Raw genomic sequence first — 18,583 nt, forward strand, 5'->3', positions numbered from 1 at the left:
CATTAAAACTTGACTCCAGTGTATTATAAACAGTAGTAAATAATAATATATAAAATAATATCAGCCTGCATGTCAAACTGTAGTACTCTGCTGTCACAAATGGATCAGGAAAGCTGTTGTCAAGGCAGCAGTATGCTAGGATATGGTTATCTCATATTACACATCATCTCTGGTCACCAGTGTGGGTTTTGGTGTGATGTTAATTAGTAGATTCTTTATCTAAATGCAAATAACATATGTGAGACAGAAAGTTGTTGTTGCAGTTTTTAATCATAAGAATTAAATATTGAAAAGTTTATTATGATGTCAGTCCTCTTAAGGTTGCAGGACATGCAGAAACAAATGCTGTTTAACTCGATCCTTCCTGCAGCTGTGACTATCTTATTTCTCATTTTGACACTGGCTTGATTTCTTTGTCTGTTGCTTAATGTTGCTCGCAGACAACCTTAAGCAACAATTAAGACACTAGCAGACAACTGTATCCGTTTCAGAGTCTGACATCATTTATTGTGGCGACACAATAGACATAGACACGGATACCTTTTGGCAGACCTGCTGCTTTACTGAGTGATAACACAGCTCTAATATCCTTCTGCAATAATTAACCACGAGCTAATCTGGGCTCTTCAGGACCGTTGCATAACAGATATCATGCCGTTCAAATAATCCATCAGGAGAAATTAGAAGTGTGACATGTGAGTGTTACAAGAAAATAGAGACAGGGAAGTGCTGGGCTACTAAGTTTGCACAGAGGTGGAGCTAGAGATAATAGGATTATGGACGAACGGCTGAGCAGGCTTTTCCATCATCTGAGTGGTGTGTAAGATGAGCAGTATGGCTGATAGCCTTTCTGTAACAGGAGAGAGGTAAAGACTGCAGGGATACAGTCATAAAGCTTTGCCTCGGGGATCTGTGGGTTCGCTTATTAATCAAGACATTCAGGCTGAATATAGACAACCACAGCTTGGATTCCCATGTGCTGAAATGTCCTTGGGCAAGACTCTGCCATCACTGATGTGAATGAAGAGTAACAGTAGGGTTAACACTCAAAACCAACCTCATGTATAGTGTTGGTTGTTTTTGCTTTTTGAACAGAGCCAAATGGACTGGTGTAATCTGGAATGTTTATCTGCAAATATTAAGATTTTATTATTTAAAGAGGAGAAAGAATTAGGAAATGAATGCAAGTGGCCAAAATGACTTTTCCCATGAAGGTTAGTTACGCTCAGCCTTAGATACAGGTTGAGGAAGTGAGGTGTACCAGTTGAGATCATTCAGACATTATAATGCCTCCTGGACCCCTTGTTTTGGAGGTTTTCTGGACATATCCAACTGGGAAGAAACCCTGTGGAAGACACAGAGCTCACTGGAGAAATTATATACACTATATGGACAAAAGTACAGGGCCACTATAACTTATAGTGCATAATGGTAGTGCGTATCTATGACGACCAGTGCTGGCAATCTCCATCAAAACCAAATGGCTTGCCGTGAACAAAGGAACGTAGCGCTGAGAAGATGCATAATGTGAGTGTAAAACACACATACAGGAAGTACTTGGCTAAGGAAACTCATGGAGGAGGTTTGAAGCTCATTGGTGATGTTTGCACGCAACCTGCCCTAGCACTCTGTGACCTCGATCTGCAATGTAGTCTGGGGTGCTGCTATCACGGCCCAACTTCCAATAAGGAAAAAAAAGATGGCTTAAAATGCAGTATATTAGATAAAAACTTTATTTTCAGTGACATTTATATCAATGGTGGAATAGACACAAATAATTAAATGGTTGTTTTTCGTTTCATATTTTCAGTGTTACACAATGAAGGCTGTGTAACACTCTTTAATCTACTGTACACTGTAAAAAAAAAAACAGTAGTAGAAAGAAACTGAAGAACGACTGGTGCATGAGTTCTTGTGTTGGACATAAGTATTGAAAATTATCCCGCAAAACTTGAAAAAAAAATGCTAGAATATTAAAAGACTGCATGAACTGATCTGGTGCTTTGAGGATTTGCTCTAAGAAAAATCAACATGCAGGCACATTTGTGATTTATAAAACAATGAGTAAGATATCAGTTCTGGCACACCCTTATCCATGTCTTTGATTTAGTACCTGTGCCAATAGCCAATAGGGTTTAAATTTTATATAACAGAATTTTGTTAGGTTTGCAATACATTAAGATACTATTTTCATACACTGATGCTCTGGATTTAGAAAATTTAAGGTGCAGTTTCTGTTACTTCTGAGTGCATTTTTAATTGTATTTTTAATAAAAAAAAATGTCTTTAGATGACTATGTGTTGTATATTTTAAGTGCAGAACATAAGTGTATGGCCCTTTAAACGCTTCCTCTCCTGCTTTTATTTGACAAAGTGCCGTGTGCCAGATTTCCACTTAACGCTTTAACTCTCTTTAAGCTGATCGTGCGCTTGTGCTTCTTTCTGAGCATTGCATTTATGCCAGCAGGCATCTGCTCTTTCAGTCTTTTAGCAGTCCAAGCTTTTTGAGAGCCTCTTTTCGATCACCTCCCATCCCAGGCACCACCATCACGGTGTAGCCTACTGAGTTTGAGGTTTTCTGGGGTACTGGGGGAGCTGTTGTGGTGGTCCTGGTGGTTGTCACTGGTTTGGCTGATTTGATGCTTTGCGGTTCAGAGGTGTTTCCACTACTTCTACAGTTGTCCAGGGTGGCAGACTGCTCCAGATTAGCCGTCCTCTTCCCCTTGGATTGAGCAGGATGTGATGCAGACCCAGGCCGCTGGTCATGTTTGGTGTACTGACGCAAATTGGCACTGGTCTGCAGAGGCCTGTTATTGGACTCTTTTGGCACTTGAGCATTACAAAATGATTGGCTCCTTGATGGATTACTATTAGCTGGACCTCTTGTAAACTTGTCAGCTGTTACACCCAAGGAGGAGTTAGGTTTGGGTGTAGGCAGTGGGGTTACTTTATCATTTTCTGCCTCTTGGCCTTTCAGGAGGCCCAGCTTCTGCAAAGCTTCCACTCTCACCACCTGGGGATCAGCTACATTCTTGACACTGTATGAAGAATCTGATATTATAGATTCTTCATTTTGAGTTTTTGCAGATATGTTGGTGGGAAACTTTTTGGGTTTTGGGGGAACAACTGGAGGACCTTTCTTACACTTGGAAACCTCTGACTGGGATTTGTCTGATCTTTGGAGATTTCCAAGTGTTGGGCCTTCCACCGGGGCAGAATGGCGTTTTTCTGAGTCTATAGTATGATCAACTGTTGGGCATAAAGGGGTCTTCTTTGTGGAGGCACTCCTCCGCAAATGTACAAGTGCGTCGTAGGAGAGAGGTCCTCTAGGTAAAGGACCCTCAGCTGTCCTCACTGAGGGTTTTGTGGAAGGAGGTATAACATTAGCCTCTGAAGATGTTGGGCGAAAAACTGCTTTCTGGTTGTCTTTGTATCCTGGTTTGTTGTTTTTAGATGTAAACTGAGGCTTAGAGGAGGCGGTTTTGACTGCAGGAGTGCCTGGTTTAGTACCGAGTACAGAACAGGAAGTACTGCTTGCAACAAGAAGAGGGGTGGGAACCAGGTAGCTGTGCATGGGCCTGGCATCAAAATTTTTGTTGATTGGTTTCTGGTGATTGGTTGATGTCTGTGAATCTGGAAGTCAAACAAGTACACATTTATCACTAGAAATTCTGTACACCTACCTAGAGCATTTCACTAAATAATGTGTCACTAATTCTGCATCTGTTCCCAGAGATTAACTCACCATCAAGGTTGCTTTTGCTCATGGAAGCTGACAGATTAGCCACTTTAGTAGCAAGGTTGCTGGAGCTGGGCAGTTGTTCAGGCTCGTCATTGGAGACTCCGCTGTCCTCCTCAGTATCCAAAGACTCAATAGTCTCCTCCAAAAACATGAGACAGGCCCTCTCCTCAGCAGACAAGTGCTCCAGACTATCATCACTCTGAAACGCATTAAAACAGGGCTTTCATTTAGAAAAGAAATCCACAATGAGAGATAGAAATCCTCTCTAAGAAAAGAAATAGACTTTTAGCTTTTATGTTACAGCTGTTACAAGTATCGTTTTGCCTCACTACTTCAAGTTGTTTCGTATATGTTTTGTGCTATTACTAGTGTACATATTCTTAGATTGAAGAGGGTAAACTTGGTTACTTACGAAGCCAGAATTAACACTGACCACACTGTCACAGCTGCCAGCACTCTCCATGCCATTCATTGTCTCCATTCCGGTGTCACCTGGCCAGGTATCACTTATGGGCATCTTAGTGCCCTACTTATCCACAGTTAGTGACACACCCTGTTGTTTCAATCTGAAATACAGAATAAAATTACTATTGAAACTGTTCTTAGCAAAGTAAAAGATTTATTTAAAAAAAAAAAAAAAAAGGGATATATTAATTATTCTCCACATTTTCCCCTTCTATTAATTCTTTATGGCCCTGTAGACCATTTTCAACAGCACCATAGAAAACACTGTCCTTCATAAGTATCTCCCTTACAAGGTTTTACCCCATAGATGCATTTGTTACCTAGTTTTAACCTTTTGTAGGAATTTCTTAACAGCGTATAAAGGTATCATTTGACAAATGAGTAAGGATGTTTTTCGATATCTTTTGTTTTATAATTCATAAAAAATCAACCAAATTGTTGAATAGAAAGCAAAATAGGTCATATTCGACGCTGTGATAATGATACATCAATGCTAATGACAATCATAGGCGCAGCTAAAACTTTTCCTGCAAAACAAATAAAATCAGGAAATATAAGTCAAGCCATTTTATACGCAAACAGCACAGCACAGCATTGACCATTGGGTCTGACCACGTTTCATGTAATTTCTATGTGCTCACATTGTCTGCTAACTGTAAAGGAATTTATTCTCTGGTATGTTGATAAAAAATAATTAAACATCTGTGCAGCATGACATCAACTAAGCGGCACATCTTCCAGATATGAAAGACAGTTTTATCTATAAATGGCAATCAGCACCAAAGGACTGTGTTCATATCCAGATCACTATTGCTAACTACCTTTTAAAACAGTCAACTATAAAAATAAGCGAAGCGTACAGCTTCATCAATCAGAGATGAAAATTAGTCTGTGGTTATTTGAATGATATTGGTCTTATAACAGTATAACTGTAATCCTGTGTGTACACTATGGTTGAGTTGATGTTAGGTATTTGAGTCAAAACTGATAGATAACATTGTGCACAGAAAATGTATATAAACTTTATAATATCCAAATATGACCTGCATAACTGTGGACTTCATACCTGATCATGCAGCTAAAGAACAGCAAGGGCACAGCTTTATTGTAAGCACTGAAATTGACAAATGCAGGTTATCATAGCTCGGTGAGCTTCTAGCAGATATCTAACTAGTCCTCTTACTACATGTGACTTGGATTACAACCTGCATGCCACTCCTAATCTCTCTTTACCGGATCAATTTCAGAGGGAGTGGAAGGCAGAAGCAATCAGTCTCCTGAAGGCTATATGACACCTGTTTTAAAAAAGCAGTTTCAGCTTTGTATTTGGAAATTTTGTTCAATGTTTCGTTTATATGGGTATAGTAGCGTAGCTGCAATTTGAGAATAAAGGAAGTCCTGTCTGGACCTGGTGAAAAGAAATTCACTTTTGGATAAGTGTCAACACCTGAGATGCAAGGTCTGCCAAATAGGGCAGTGGAGGCACAAAAGCACTCCTGTCCACTGTTCGTGGTTGGCCATGCCATCCCATCCCTTTAAAATTGTAAAAATCCCTATGGCCAGATCAGTACGCAAAGTCCCAGGTCAGGATATGAATCTGAACAATGTAAGCTTAAGTGTTAACGTTTATTGTGATTTTTGACCGGCTTGAAAAACCTTTTCACATTTGTCGTTTTTATCTGCTTATTAGGTCCCAGTCACTCTGCTATAACCCTTACTCTGAAAAAAACAAAACAAATCATACTGTAGATAGATATGAACCCGAAGAACATTTAACAAAGTGTTATCTCTTTAAGTGAGTTACACCTATCCTATCAACAGTAGGCAAAAACAAAAACTGGGCGAGTTTAGCTATCACAAGACTATGATGCACAAGTCAAAGCAATAAACTGCTGTGTCAGATTCTTTGGAAAATGTGGTGCAATGACAGCGTTGTTTTCATTGTGGCTGTAAAAGAGCATCTGGCTAAGTTTTTATTACCTTCGATGAATTCTGTGCAGGATGTTGTGTAATAGGGGTTATTATCATTTTCTCCACTGTACCCAGGCTTCAACCCACTTCCTTCACATTAATTACTGAATCCAAGCCTATCTTTTGTAACTAACATTATTAGCCCCAAACCGCCATAAAACCCCTTCACCGAAAAGTGTTTAAATACCGGTTAAGTTTAAGTCTAACACTTGACAAACAAAACAAAACATAAAATAACTGCCACGAGCAGTAAATTATTTAAATAGCATCCAATAAATGAAAAATATGCTAACTGTTCCTTACCCTATTTACAACAGAGCTTTAGTTTTTAAGTAAATATAGGCGTACCTGTCCGTGCACGGTGTCTCTCATATCCTGCTCCGCGTGCAACTGAAGTCAAGGTGAGCGCGCAACTCAGAGACACCTGGAAGAGGGACTTTGTCCCTTAAGCTTCTAGCCAATCAGAAGCCACATCCTCCTTAAGCCCCGCGAGTCCTCGTTTTCATTTTTTTTTAAACAAACAAATGTAAACCATTGCTGTCTCTGTCTGTCAGACGTATGCTGCCAGGACGGCTCGTTACTGGAAGTAATTCAAACATTTAATGCTCTTCCTCCATGTATATATGTATTAAAGTATTCTTTATGTTTTTATTTTTTGGGCGTCAGGCTTTGGGTGAGCATTTAGGAAATATCCTCTAAAAAGTGTTGACTAAAAAGATAGCGCTTCACATATTTTTTTCAGTTAACTTTATTATTGTTATTATTATTGTCGTTCTTCTCCTTAATTATTATTAATGTATTTATTAGGAAAGAGAACAGGTGCTGTTTACTACAGTGCTGATTCTTTTTTTTTTTTTTTTCGCCTGTCCCATTTGGTTCTTTAGCCATCAGAATTGTTGTCTGAAGACCAACAAGGATACCCAATGGATTTACTTTGCCAAATGGATCAACGTGGCATTGCCGTATTGGTCCATTTGGTCGATCTTTGTTTTTATTATTTATTATATTTTATTTTCAGATGTTACAGACGGGACAGACATGAGTGAGAGATAGGAAAGGGAGAAAGAAAGAGGAAGGAAAGGAAAAACAGAAGGGGAGAGGGACAGTGAGAAAGGGGGGGAGAAAAAAAATAAAAAAATCTCCTGGATCACCTGTTGAGAGAAGAATAGAAAACAAGCAAAAAAAAGACAAAAAAAACAAAAAACAAAGCAACATACTAAACACAACACCATCGCATTAATCTAGCTAAGTGTAAACAGCAGTAAATACTAAATATTCAATGTTGTTGTGCAGCACGCAGGACAGATGTGCTTCGAAGTAGCAGCCAAGAAAGGTGTAATTTGGGTCTACGAGCAGTGAACACCCGTGTGCATACCTGTGTGGATCAGCGCGCTTGTATTCCAAAGGTTTCTCCATGTAACGATCTGCTAGGGAGTGTGGGGGGGCCACAGCCCCGTCCTCCAGGGTGTGAAGCAGGTATGGAGGAGATCAAAACTCCAGACATCCAGAGGCCCCCAGAACACAAGAAACCATGGAAGACCAACAGACGGGCAGCCGCGCCACTGTTCCAGTAAGAGCTGAGGAGAGTCCCAGATGAGGGTTTACTCAGCAGCCGCGGAGCAGAAGCCAGGGGGAGTTGCAGTGACGCGCCCGTGAGCTCCGCCGGCCGCCAGCTGTGCCTGAGTGACCGAGCCCCAGGCCGAGAGGCCGGGGGCACCCCACCCCCGAAGGGGCCCGAGCGAGCCCCAGGCTCCAGGCCCCGATAAGCGGCCGCCAAGGAGTGAGCCAGTGTGTACCTGGACGCCCACCCCCAGACACAAAGAACCACCAACGCACCGACACCTGAGGGAGTCCGCCACCGGCAGGGGAAGTGGTGGTAGGTGGAGATAGGCCTCCAAACCTTGGAGGGCCTGAGGTGTCCCCAGAGAGGTGGCGTCTGATACCCAACCTGACATATAGACACAGACATACAGGCACACACAGACACAAACATCCATTCCCCCCCTCATGCTCTCATATGCACTCACTCCACACTCAACCAACGTGGAGACAGACATAAAGAGACGCTGTACACACGATCACACTCCCCAAGCGTACTCTACAAACCGGGTCTAGGTACCCTTGCTCCTGGAGGGGGGAACTGCACCCAGACCCAGGTGGTGTTACAGTGCTGATTCAAACAGCACAGACGATGCATAGCTAGAAAGTTACATTTCACTGATACTGCACGAGTGATCTGGGTGGGTGTGTGTCGGTGGGGTGGTACTACGTGATTTTAAGTAATTAAGTGATGCAGTTAATCATTACTTGTTCATGCAGCAGTACACCACCTTCAAGCTTTACAAAGGGTCGTTACAGCGTTTAGCTCAGAGGCTATACCACCTTAAAGGCATCCTAAAGGGGCTTCCTATAGTGTCGTGGTTTAACACCCACGGTTCGATCCTGGAAGAAACAACCAGGTTAAAATTTGCCAAACCAAATACGCAAATACTTCCGAGCCCAATCCATTCAGTTCACTTCCTAATTAAGAAAAAGTTGCAAATTGAGCATGTAGGATCTGGGGAGTGAACAATTTAAGTGTAATCAAAAACTGTTGCCAATTAGTTTAACAAATAAAAAAAGTCTATTTATGCAAGCGCTAACGCACTTTAGTTACCTTATTTGCTAACAAAGCTCAGATGTGGGACACAGCCAAAATCTCACTGCAAGCTGAAGTTAGAATTTCAGCTGGTGTTAACTTCCGTAAGTGGAGTGATTTTTTTCCCTTCTTTTTTTGGTAGCTGTTGTTTGGGGGGGGGGGGGGGGAGCGCTACACTGAACCAGTACATTTCTGATTCCTGCATGAATTGCATCCTTTATGCAAGTCTTGAAACTCACATAAACCAAAATAAGAAACTGTAAAGCTGTATATGGGGTGTTGTATATGAAATATTTGTAGAGTTAAAGAGGTTTGTAGTGTTTTATGAAACATTAAAATATCACATTATTTAAAAGAAAAACACAAAAACTAATTCCTAGGCTGTGTGTGAGCTTTGTGTTTTGTAGCAGTGGTAGCTGCTACTGTTGGTCAAACAGTAAGTAAATTAATCCTAAATCCTATTATGAAAGGGTAGATGTTCCTTAAAATAACATGCGGGTAGTGTAATCCGACAATGATGGCACAGGACTAGGGTAAATTTGCCAGTTGGGATTTATTTTTAGTAGCAATGCACTAGATAAAGTCATAAGATAATAGAGTTGTCACAGTAATATCACAATAATTATTAATTAGCATTATCTATGTTACTTCCCATTTGTATTTATGTACAAAAAGATTCTAACCTTTAAATTTCACACTGCTTCTTTGTCCCCTTGCATCAAACCATTTAAAGAAAAATAGCTTAAAGATTTATTTAAAACCCATTAAAGCATGGCAGCAACAAAGTATCATCTCAGCTTGACCTGTCTCACAAGGGAAACTGAAAACTATTTAACTCTTTGTTAGTTTGTTTTACCTTGTTCTTCAAGCACTGCAGAATTTCAAATCATTTAGCCATGAGTAAACCCAGTATAGTTAACACAAAACAACTTTTACACATCCTATTTGCTATATTTTTTAATTGACAACACTGAAAAAAAAACAACAATCAAGTAAATCCAGTTTATTCTGTAGTGCTTTGTGTGCAACATTCACTGTTATTGTTAATCATGAGAACATGGCAAATACAAAATGCAACAAAGCCATTTCATGGTTTTATCAAGTTGATTATTCAGTTTTTACCAGCGTTTAAAATACCTAAGGTAGATGATGAGGTGGGATAAGGGGGGGGAAAAAAATCATACAAATAAGTTGTTTTGTTTTTTTTGCTTTCTTTAATTGATTACCGTCACCATCCGAATATGAACCAAAGTCAAAGTCCAGTCAAGGCTCCACTGTGAAGCTTTTGGCAACAATTCTGCAATCAAAGACCCGTCAAACACCATGTTTTGCCACAATGAGAACTAACCACAGTTATCAATCTCAAATCTTTGACTTTAAGTTAAATACAAGTGCTTTCTTCATCCTTATAGCCAGTGTATGTCAAAGAAATTAGCAAAGAGATAATGGATGATTAGCTTAAAATGTGAGAACAGACTCCTGTTGTGGGGGAAGAAAATAATTCATACAGTGAAACAGGAGTGGTAGTTTTTATAAAACATACAAAACACAGTAAACTAAATGTACCTTTACTTGTAATACATCCACCCAGAGCTATAAATGTAAGATGGAAATATTTGATGTTGATTAGCAAAGGACATTATGAGCAGCCTTTAAAAAGAAAAAAGATCTTAAAATACTGTATGCCTTACCTTGATTTGTTACAAATATAATGCTTGAATGGTTTTTCAAAGTATGCAGTCTAATTTAAACAACAAAAAACAGTTCTTACAGCATTTCAAACTTGTGCACTACAAAAAAAACAAAGAAAAACACTCATCAAAACCTGCGGCACAAATATAGAAAAATGAGCTACAGATTTTGTAACGCGTTTTGTTTACAGCACCATAACTTTTTTTTTGCCTTATTTAGTCAAGCCCACTCACAATCAATGTTGCAACCCCCCCCCCCCCCCCCCAACAAAATAAAGGCCAATTTTGCACTTGCAGTATGATACTGTATTCAAAATTCATACCACCATTGATCTTGTTGACCAGAGCTCAAATCCCCCCCCCCAAAAAAAAAACAGTGTAACTTTGAGCTTAATAATCAAGGGACAAATCATTGCATTTAATGTCTACGATGGACGCAGAGTAACAGAGAGATGCATTGGAGTCTGCAATGAGTTATCTGTTTGTTACGCAATCAGAACAAGCTGTGGCCTATGAAAGCTCAGATTTTTTTTACCTACATTTTGATACCTGGATCTTCTTTTAGTCGTCATATCCTTCTGGATTAAACAAATGGCCAAATTTTGAGTCACCCCAGTGCAGATTCAGAGCATGCAACTCAGAAAATATTGACAATATGAATGATCCATAATTATGCTAAAGTTATTGTACAAACCAAACAAACAAACAAACAAACAAAAACAATGGATACTGAGGAGGTTAGAAGTGTGTCTGATTGATTTTTCATCAAGTAATCCTTTAGAAGAATCCTGCTTAGCATTAACTCAGGCCGCCTATATTGAACAGTTCAGATGTTTAAATTTAAGGAAATTAGTGGAAGAATTACTTACATCTGCCCCCAAAGTAATAAAAACATGCTACATAACCAACATGATAAATAACAGTCAAGCTTGCTGTGCCGTGTTTAAGACAAAAGTGAATGTGATCACATAACTGTGCAAATAATTCTTAGTGACCGTTTTAAAATTCTTTGTTCGCACATCTTTGTTTCGTCAAGGGTAAGTTCTGCCAATTTTCTGCATCGATAACACATCCTAAACTGTTTGGTTTATGAACTTGTCCATGAGTGTTCTTAACAGATCGAAACAACAACTAAGAATTTTTTGCATCCTGACCCAGTTTAAAGAGATCTGAATATTATGGTTTCTAACACTGGAGCACTGCAGTAGCATTTCTGACTGTAAGAACTGACAGTAGTTAAAAAGTAATACTGAACAGGTAAGAGGCGGAACACAGTACCTGCAGAATCTCCAAAGATGTTGCCAGATAATGTGAGGTAGAGGATCACAAAAGCAGACAGACCCACAGAGTTGCCAGACGCAGGGCATGGGGGTTGGTGGTTGTTGTATTTGTGAGAGAGGAAAAAGACAGCAAGACTTTCACACTTCACCAAAATTAGCGTGGCCTGTCTCCTTGGCATGCTCACGAGCTTCCTTTTGTCCCACCAAGCCTGTCTGACACACCATGCAGCGCAAGGCAAAGCGGTTAACGTCTGTGAACTGGCGCTTGCGGCGAGCCTCGTCTGCCAGCTCGAGGGCCTGGGCCAGGATTACGTCGTCTGTAGTCGAGAAGATAGTCTGGGGCGGGGTGTCGGATCCGGGGATCTCTTTCTGCAGCGGGTCGTAGTGGATGCCATCATAGATCAGCAACACGCGTTTGTGGTAGCCAGCATCCTCCCCAAATCTGTCTACTCGCACTGTCTGAGTATCCACTACGCAGATCTCACACTGGTAGAACTTAGACATGATGGATACCTCGATGGCTCCTCCCCAAGTGTCATCACGTCTTATCCAGGTGCAGTACTCCTCATTGGTTTTCCCCAGCACCGCTTCAGAGTAAGCTGTGGGGTCACTCGAGACTATCTGGGCAATGAGACCTCTCATTTCAGGGGCACAGGCGGGGTCGTATACGCCGCCTTCCACCACATAATAAACACTGGTGAAGAGGCAGGAGTTATCAGCTGGGACCACTCGGCGTGCCAGCATAGGTGAACCTTCGAGGTTAGGTCCTTTCGTTACAGCGGGACGATCCTGAGGCTTTGGCTTGTTTTTTTCCTCCTCAACGATGAGTGTGTCTCCTGTAGAGGACGACACACCAATGACAACACTTTTCATCCCAGTCAGACTTTGGTTTAGAAAAGGAAGAAGAAAACACATTGCCTTATGTATATCTGTCTGAATGGTACCTGATTATGTTGCACAGATGTCCCTAAAATGTCTATTGCATGCAAATAAATCAAAGACTCAGTAACTCAAAAAGTTCTGCTTCTAATATTTCTGACCACATCCCAAAACATTCCTTTTATTATAAGCAATTAAAAGTTGAAGTTATAAAGACTGCTTATTCTAAAATCATACTTAAATTTTAACCTGTCCTCACAGGTATATAAATTCTTGTATATACCCAGGGTGCCAAATGTGCAGCCTCCATACAATACAATTATATCCGGCCCGTGAGATAATTTCATATGTCAATTATTAAAAGTCCCCTTGGTATGTGGAAGTTGAATCTTCAACCCTGCTGAGAATCCATGCAGGCAGGGGTGGGACTATTTTGATGGGCACACCATGCGGCCAATCACATGCAAAGACAGACTGGGATCATACCATTATGTGAAGGAAGGGGGCAAACCTTCCAAAGACAGCAAGTGTAGCGTACAGATACATTTCAATGATATTGGAGACTTCAAAGCTGAGTGCAGAACTTATAAGATTCGGGGAAGCCTAAAGTGATACCCGTTTTTATTTTCAGTCATTTTCCACTGTGGAGGACAAAAAGTTTCAAACTTGCCCAGGGCTTAAAGCTTGTGTGTTTTCTCCCTAGTAGCAGCAAATGCATAAAAATAAGGCTTTTAGGAAAAATTGCTTCCTTGAAAAAGACTAAATTTACAGTACAGTGATGAATATTACATAAAATAAACTCTATATAAAGCCTCACAGGCCTGAATGTGCACTTGAAGCCATTTATAACTGTTAATATGTTTGATCTGCTGCTCACCACAAACAAGCATAAGCATACATTTTGGACTTTTAACTGTATTCCCATAAATTTTACAGCTTTTCCTACTGATCAAAAACCTCCCTTATGGCTATTCATAGGAAAAGTAACAAACAACTCAACAACCACTGAACAGCTAAAACAGCAGGTAAACTGATTCTGCAAAAAGAAATGCAGAGCATGGATCCCCACATTCACCCGAAATCGCACTTCCAAAGAAATTTCAACAAGAAAAACCTTTAAATATGTAACTTCTTTACATTGACAGAAAGGAGCAGTTTCACTGGTCTGGCCTGCTTACGATCAAAGTGGGCCGTGATGTAAAATGAGTTTGACACCTCTGCACTAGAGCATGTAATTAAAAGTTTTTAATTTGGTCCATGTTTTCTGCACATGTTGGATGCCTGCCAGCATACCTGATTTGATAGGGTAGTCCTTGAGGTGAGCCTCTCCGTTCCGAAGATCAAGGCTGGAGGGTGGGTATCCGACCATTATTTTCTGCACATCACAGGGGATACCAGTCAGCTCCTCCACCTTGCGCTTCAGCTCCTGCACGCAGGACTGATGAGTCAAGCCATGCATCAAGTGGCTCCCATTTTTGGTCTTACAGCGAAGCCGCAACATCCTGCCTGCAAAAAAGGTGATATCACATTAGTGACACTGCAAGTACCAGGTAAGAACTTTGTTAATCCACAATGGTTGTGTAGAGAGCGTTAGATATATTCCACATGTATGTTACAGATGAAGACCATTTCTAACATGTTGGAGTGCTAGACTGCTGCATACGGTGTTAAACCTGCGAATTCTGGCATCCTGTCCAGGGTAGGCCTGTGCGATATGACCAAAATCTCATATCCCGATATAAGAATTCTATCGTCCGATAACGATATAAATCACAAAAATGTAACATTTTCTGTAAATTCTGTGAATCTCGGGCAGCTCGACTTGCGGGAAGGGTTTCCAGCTGTGCGTCATGTAGCTGGAGTCCAGTATTTTAACAGATGCATGAAACTATACATTTTTAGACATAAGTTGTAACGGCTGCCGTTTTCTTTGTGAGTATTTATTACACGGCGTGCTGCGGAGGAAAGCCTGTTCTAATGTTTGAGTGTAAGGTTTATTTTTTAGCACCTGGCTGCTCTTTTTTACTTCTCATCCGTAAATAATCTGCTCTTTCACGTGATTCAGTTTATTTTGAAAAGTCTCAACAGGATCTTGAGCTTTATTGTGAAAGGTTTATGTGGAACATAAACAAATGGACACGGGATGGCGTTACCGTCATTGTTGCTAACCACAATGCATAAAAACAGGCGCTTGTCCGTCTGTAGTGTGGTTATATAAAATATAAGAGAACGAGAACTTTAATTAATATAGCCACTACAGTGACCATCAAAGCGATGAAAAAATATTGCCGTAAACAGTTTATTTTGCGACACCATGAAACAAATGATAGCATAAAATGAAACTATAAACTTTTTTATATCGTCATCCGATATATATCGTTATATCGAACAGCCCTAGTCCAGGGTGTACCCTGCTTCTCGCCCGAGTAACCAGGGAGCAAGCTCAGGATGTAGAGCAGGTCATCCACCAATTGCAAGGTTGGTGGTTCGAATCCTTGGCTAGTCCAGCCTGCATGTTAAAGTATTCTTGGGCAAGATACTGACCCCCAAGTTCCTCTCAGCTTCATCCATCAGAGTATTAATTTAGTTAGAAACCACTTAGGGACAGAAATAAGTGCTTGTGTGAATGAGGCATGTTGTATAGAGTAGAAAAGTGTTATAAGAACCAGTCCATTTAGCATTTTTAAACATACAGATTTAACTGGGGGACATAAACAGTCCTCTTCAGAAAGCAGGACCGTTTGTTGGAGTGTCTCACTAACAGGGTGACTGACACAAACTACAAGGTAGTGAAGCTTACTGCCAACAAAAAAACAAAAAGTAGGTAGGTGCCATGTGAGGTCCAGCTGCTGCAAATATACCCTCAAACTATCAAAAGTGTCCATTTATTACGAGTGGGAAATTCCAAACTCAAATGCTCACTGTGGGATAAGTAGTTTTCCCCAATCTGAATCTGTGTCTTCGAAGCCATTTCCCCGATGGGACTACAAGTGTGCCAATGTTGGCTCTTTAACTGATTTTAACATCGAAATCCTGCACTCATGTTGTTCGCCAATTTAATGGCTAATGAGGAAGGGACGTGTTTTGAGTCATACTGCAGCTGTAAGCTATATTAAGTTGAAAACGTAATATATTTGTTGGGCAATGCTACAGATAAGACTTTATGACTGGATAACCTACATTGTGCTCGTAGTTACATCATAATGCTGCCAACTAAACGGGCCACGCATAACAACTGAAGTGCTGATGAACAGAGTAAAAACACCTGACAGCGACATTGCTTTGTTTTGGTGTCTTTGTTCTGGCAGTTAACACATTACTCAACAGCAACACAAACGCAGGGTAAAACCCCCCCCCCCCCCAAAAACATAAAGAGTCCAGTTTTTGAAAATGTAAGAAATCCGCCTCTTATTATCCATCAAAAACTGTCGGGTTGTCAGCGATAATTACTCTGAGACTGAATGAAAGGAGTTCAATTCATTTCTGCTAGCTAACCGTACCGTGTACTGTCTGCTAACGTTAGCATGCTAATCTGCTCGTTAACTTGGTCTTAATTGAACTGTTTTTCCAGGAATTTAGCTAACCATTTAGAAAACCTGTTGCTTTCCGGTGACAAGTCTAACGACGACAAGGAGTACAAAATGATACGACAGCGAGACAAATTATTTGGCTGTCTTACCGTCTTACTACACTCCCTGCTCGCCACAGTGGGACGTATAGTACGTCAAAGCACGTGTAAATGACGCGATCACGCACTAGTGGCACGGTTTACGTACGTCTGCCTGGCGTACGCTGGAGAAGACGGTCATTTCGAAAACACATTTTGTCATTAAGCTCCTTTTCTGTATTGACATTTAATCAACAATCATTTGATTTTAAAACCAGTGCAGCCTATGACTGCGCAGTGTAGCTTCTTACAGTTCGACTTAGATTAGATTTTGAACCGCCGATCTTCTTGGATTAAGTCTTAAAGGCTGTAGTTATTTTATCCTAATCCACAAGTGTACTGAGCCACTCCACATTTCTTTATCATTTGCTAGGAAAAATTGTGTAGTCATATATCGATATGTGCAAACATACATAGAAATAGAGTATATAACACAAGGTTTTTAGTGTTGTATATTATGGTTTGTACAATTCTAACGAGCTTGAAAGTGAATATTTGGTATGAGCAACTTTATTCTTCAACACAGTTTGAACTTAGGCAGATTTTATGTAATTTCTTCAAGTTGTCTGCAGGAATAGTTCTCCAAGACCGTTAAAGGCATAGCTGGACTGGCCATCGGGCATACCGGGCATTTGCCCGGTGGGCCGCTGGCGATTTTTTGTTTTTATGGGCCGATGGATTTTTTTTTTTTTTTATTTTTATTTTTTTTTTAGGAAGGGTATATATAATGAAAGGTGTTGGATTGGCCAATTGGTGATGATCGACTCTGGGCTGGACCAATTACAGCCGAGGAGGCTGGATGCACCCTCCCCCTTGTTTAGCAATCACGTGATTTTCGCGCATTGCATGCTGGGAACTCGTGGCAAAACAATCCAAGTACCGCATCAAATGCAAGCATTTGCAGCACCGCAAAACGTTCATTCTCCGGTTCCAATACCTTCTTTTTTTTTCTTTGCCGCACAAAAAAGGAATGTACAAAACAAAAGGAGAACAATGCTGGTCCGTACAAAGACAGACTCGACGAAAAGACAAACAAAAGATACGAGGAAAAAATCAAAGGAGTGAAAGGGTCAGATCCTTACACAGAGGGACAAAAGACGTCAGTGTGCTGCCCAACTTTCACCACGCTCAGATTTATAATTACACGGTTCTTGGAGTGAGTGCACACACTCATGAAGTTTAGTAACTTCAGGTCACTGCAACAAGCCCAGGTACAGTTTACCGACGGATGGGTACAGGACCTTGAAATGCACCGTGTAGAACGAAAGACTATTGTACGTATCATAAGTTTACCAGTCTCACAAATCGTCTTCATAAATACACATTCATTAACAGTTTATTAATAGGACCTTTGAGCTCAACGGTAATTAATTAGTAGTGGAAATAATTTCTTCTGGTAGTGTAACAGTGTTTATGTGGTATTATTCCACTTGCCACAAATATCAGTGTCATGGGGAAACAGCGCCCTCTCCCCCCCCCCTCTCAGTGTGGCTGGTTAGGTGAGGCTGGCTGCAGTAATCGCTGCCAGTCTGCCGTAGCCATACGAGAGGTGAGTTGTATTGTTCCGCACACAATATAGCTAAGTAGTACAGACACATAAAACATGTTTGATTAGCTGACGGGCACCGAGTGTAATAAGTGCTTAGTGGACACATGTCCAACACCAGTTTTATGTACTTTTCATTTGTTTATTAATGTGTGAAACTGTATGCTAAAGCGGAATGCTAATGAGATGTTCTGCCGTAGTGTGCTGTGCGGAGTGGTGTGTGGCGAGCCTGTGCACTGATAATACACCGTTGTTTCCATTCAGGTACATCATTTGTTGTTGCTGTTATTTTATTGTATATTCGAAATTGTAATATTGCTGCAGTAATCGCTGCCAGTCTGCCGTAGCCATACGAGAGTGTGCTGTGCGGAGTGGTGTATGGCGAGCCTGTGCACTGATAATACACAGTTGTTTCCATTCAGGAAATAAAGTGGCAACGATCGATCAGAGACTCCTTGTCTTTTTAAAAACACTACACAACGCAGAGTCGAGGAGTCTGTTTGGGCCGAACTGTTGCAGCGGGATGAAGCAGAAACCGGTTACAGTAGCATTACAGAAATGTAGCAGTGACAATAATATTGTATGTTGTAATCGCAATGGACAATTAGTGATACAAAACAACTGTTTTATCCTGTGAATAAAAATATATGTTTTTGTCAATGTACCATGGTAATAACAGAAGCGAAACGCAATATTGTGTCAGG

General features: G+C 40.7%; 2 protein-coding genes across 5 annotated transcripts; both read right to left on the reverse strand.

Annotated features, from left to right (window-relative positions):
• Nucleotides 1–1,587: 1,587 nt before the first annotated feature.
• Nucleotides 1,588–7,717, reverse strand: LOC308402942 (specifically androgen-regulated gene protein). Of its 3 annotated transcripts, none has more exons than XM_080892111.1 (4): nt 7,554–7,717; nt 4,155–4,308; nt 3,746–3,941; nt 1,590–3,633 (listed from the first exon to the last, which is right to left on the reverse strand). In XM_080892111.1, exons 2-4 carry the CDS (start codon nt 4,257–4,259, stop codon nt 2,480–2,482), a joined length of 1,455 nt encoding a protein of 484 aa, XP_080748237.1. In that variant the 5' UTR covers nt 4,260–4,308; nt 7,554–7,717; the 3' UTR covers nt 1,590–2,479. The 3 variants fall into 3 exon arrangements, with proteins under 3 accessions (XP_080748238.1, XP_080748237.1, XP_080748236.1); XM_080892110.1 differs by having other exon boundaries at nt 6,527–7,717; XM_080892112.1 differs by having other exon boundaries at nt 1,588–3,633; nt 4,176–7,717.
• A 2,086-nt stretch (nt 7,718–9,803) lies between these two features.
• On the reverse strand, nt 9,804–16,404 carry yod1 (YOD1 deubiquitinase). Of its 2 annotated transcripts, none has more exons than XM_080892052.1 (3): nt 16,346–16,404; nt 13,960–14,168; nt 9,804–12,623 (listed from the first exon to the last, which is right to left on the reverse strand). In XM_080892052.1, exons 2-3 carry the CDS (start codon nt 14,165–14,167, stop codon nt 11,926–11,928), a joined length of 906 nt encoding a protein of 301 aa, XP_080748178.1. In that variant the 5' UTR covers nt 14,168; nt 16,346–16,404; the 3' UTR covers nt 9,804–11,925. The 2 variants fall into 2 exon arrangements, with proteins under 2 accessions (XP_080748178.1, XP_080748177.1); XM_080892051.1 differs by having other exon boundaries at nt 13,960–14,172; nt 16,346–16,400.
• Nucleotides 16,405–18,583: the final 2,179 nt, after the last annotated feature.

Source organism: Rhamphochromis sp. 'chilingali', assembly GCF_963969265.1.
Source record: "Rhamphochromis sp. 'chilingali' genome assembly, chromosome: 9".
Taxonomy (NCBI): domain Eukaryota; kingdom Metazoa; phylum Chordata; class Actinopteri; order Cichliformes; family Cichlidae; genus Rhamphochromis; species Rhamphochromis sp. 'chilingali'.

Coding starts and splice junctions, on each gene's coding strand:
- LOC308402942 (XM_080892111.1), bottom strand. CDS start 4,259: ATGCCCATAAGTGATACCTGGCCAGGTGACACCGGAATGGAGACAATG. Junction 3,942..4,154: donor TCAGTGTTAATTCTGGCTTC/GTAAGTAACCAA, acceptor AATGCGTTTCAG/AGTGATGATAGTCTGGAGCA. Junction 3,634..3,745: donor GAGCAAAAGCAACCTTGATG/GTGAGTTAATCT, acceptor TTTGACTTCCAG/ATTCACAGACATCAACCAAT.
- yod1 (XM_080892052.1), bottom strand. CDS start 14,167: ATGTTGCGGCTTCGCTGTAAGACCAAAAATGGGAGCCACTTGATGCAT. Junction 12,624..13,959: donor GGACTACCCTATCAAATCAG/GTATGCTGGCAG, acceptor CGTCCTCTACAG/GAGACACACTCATCGTTGAG.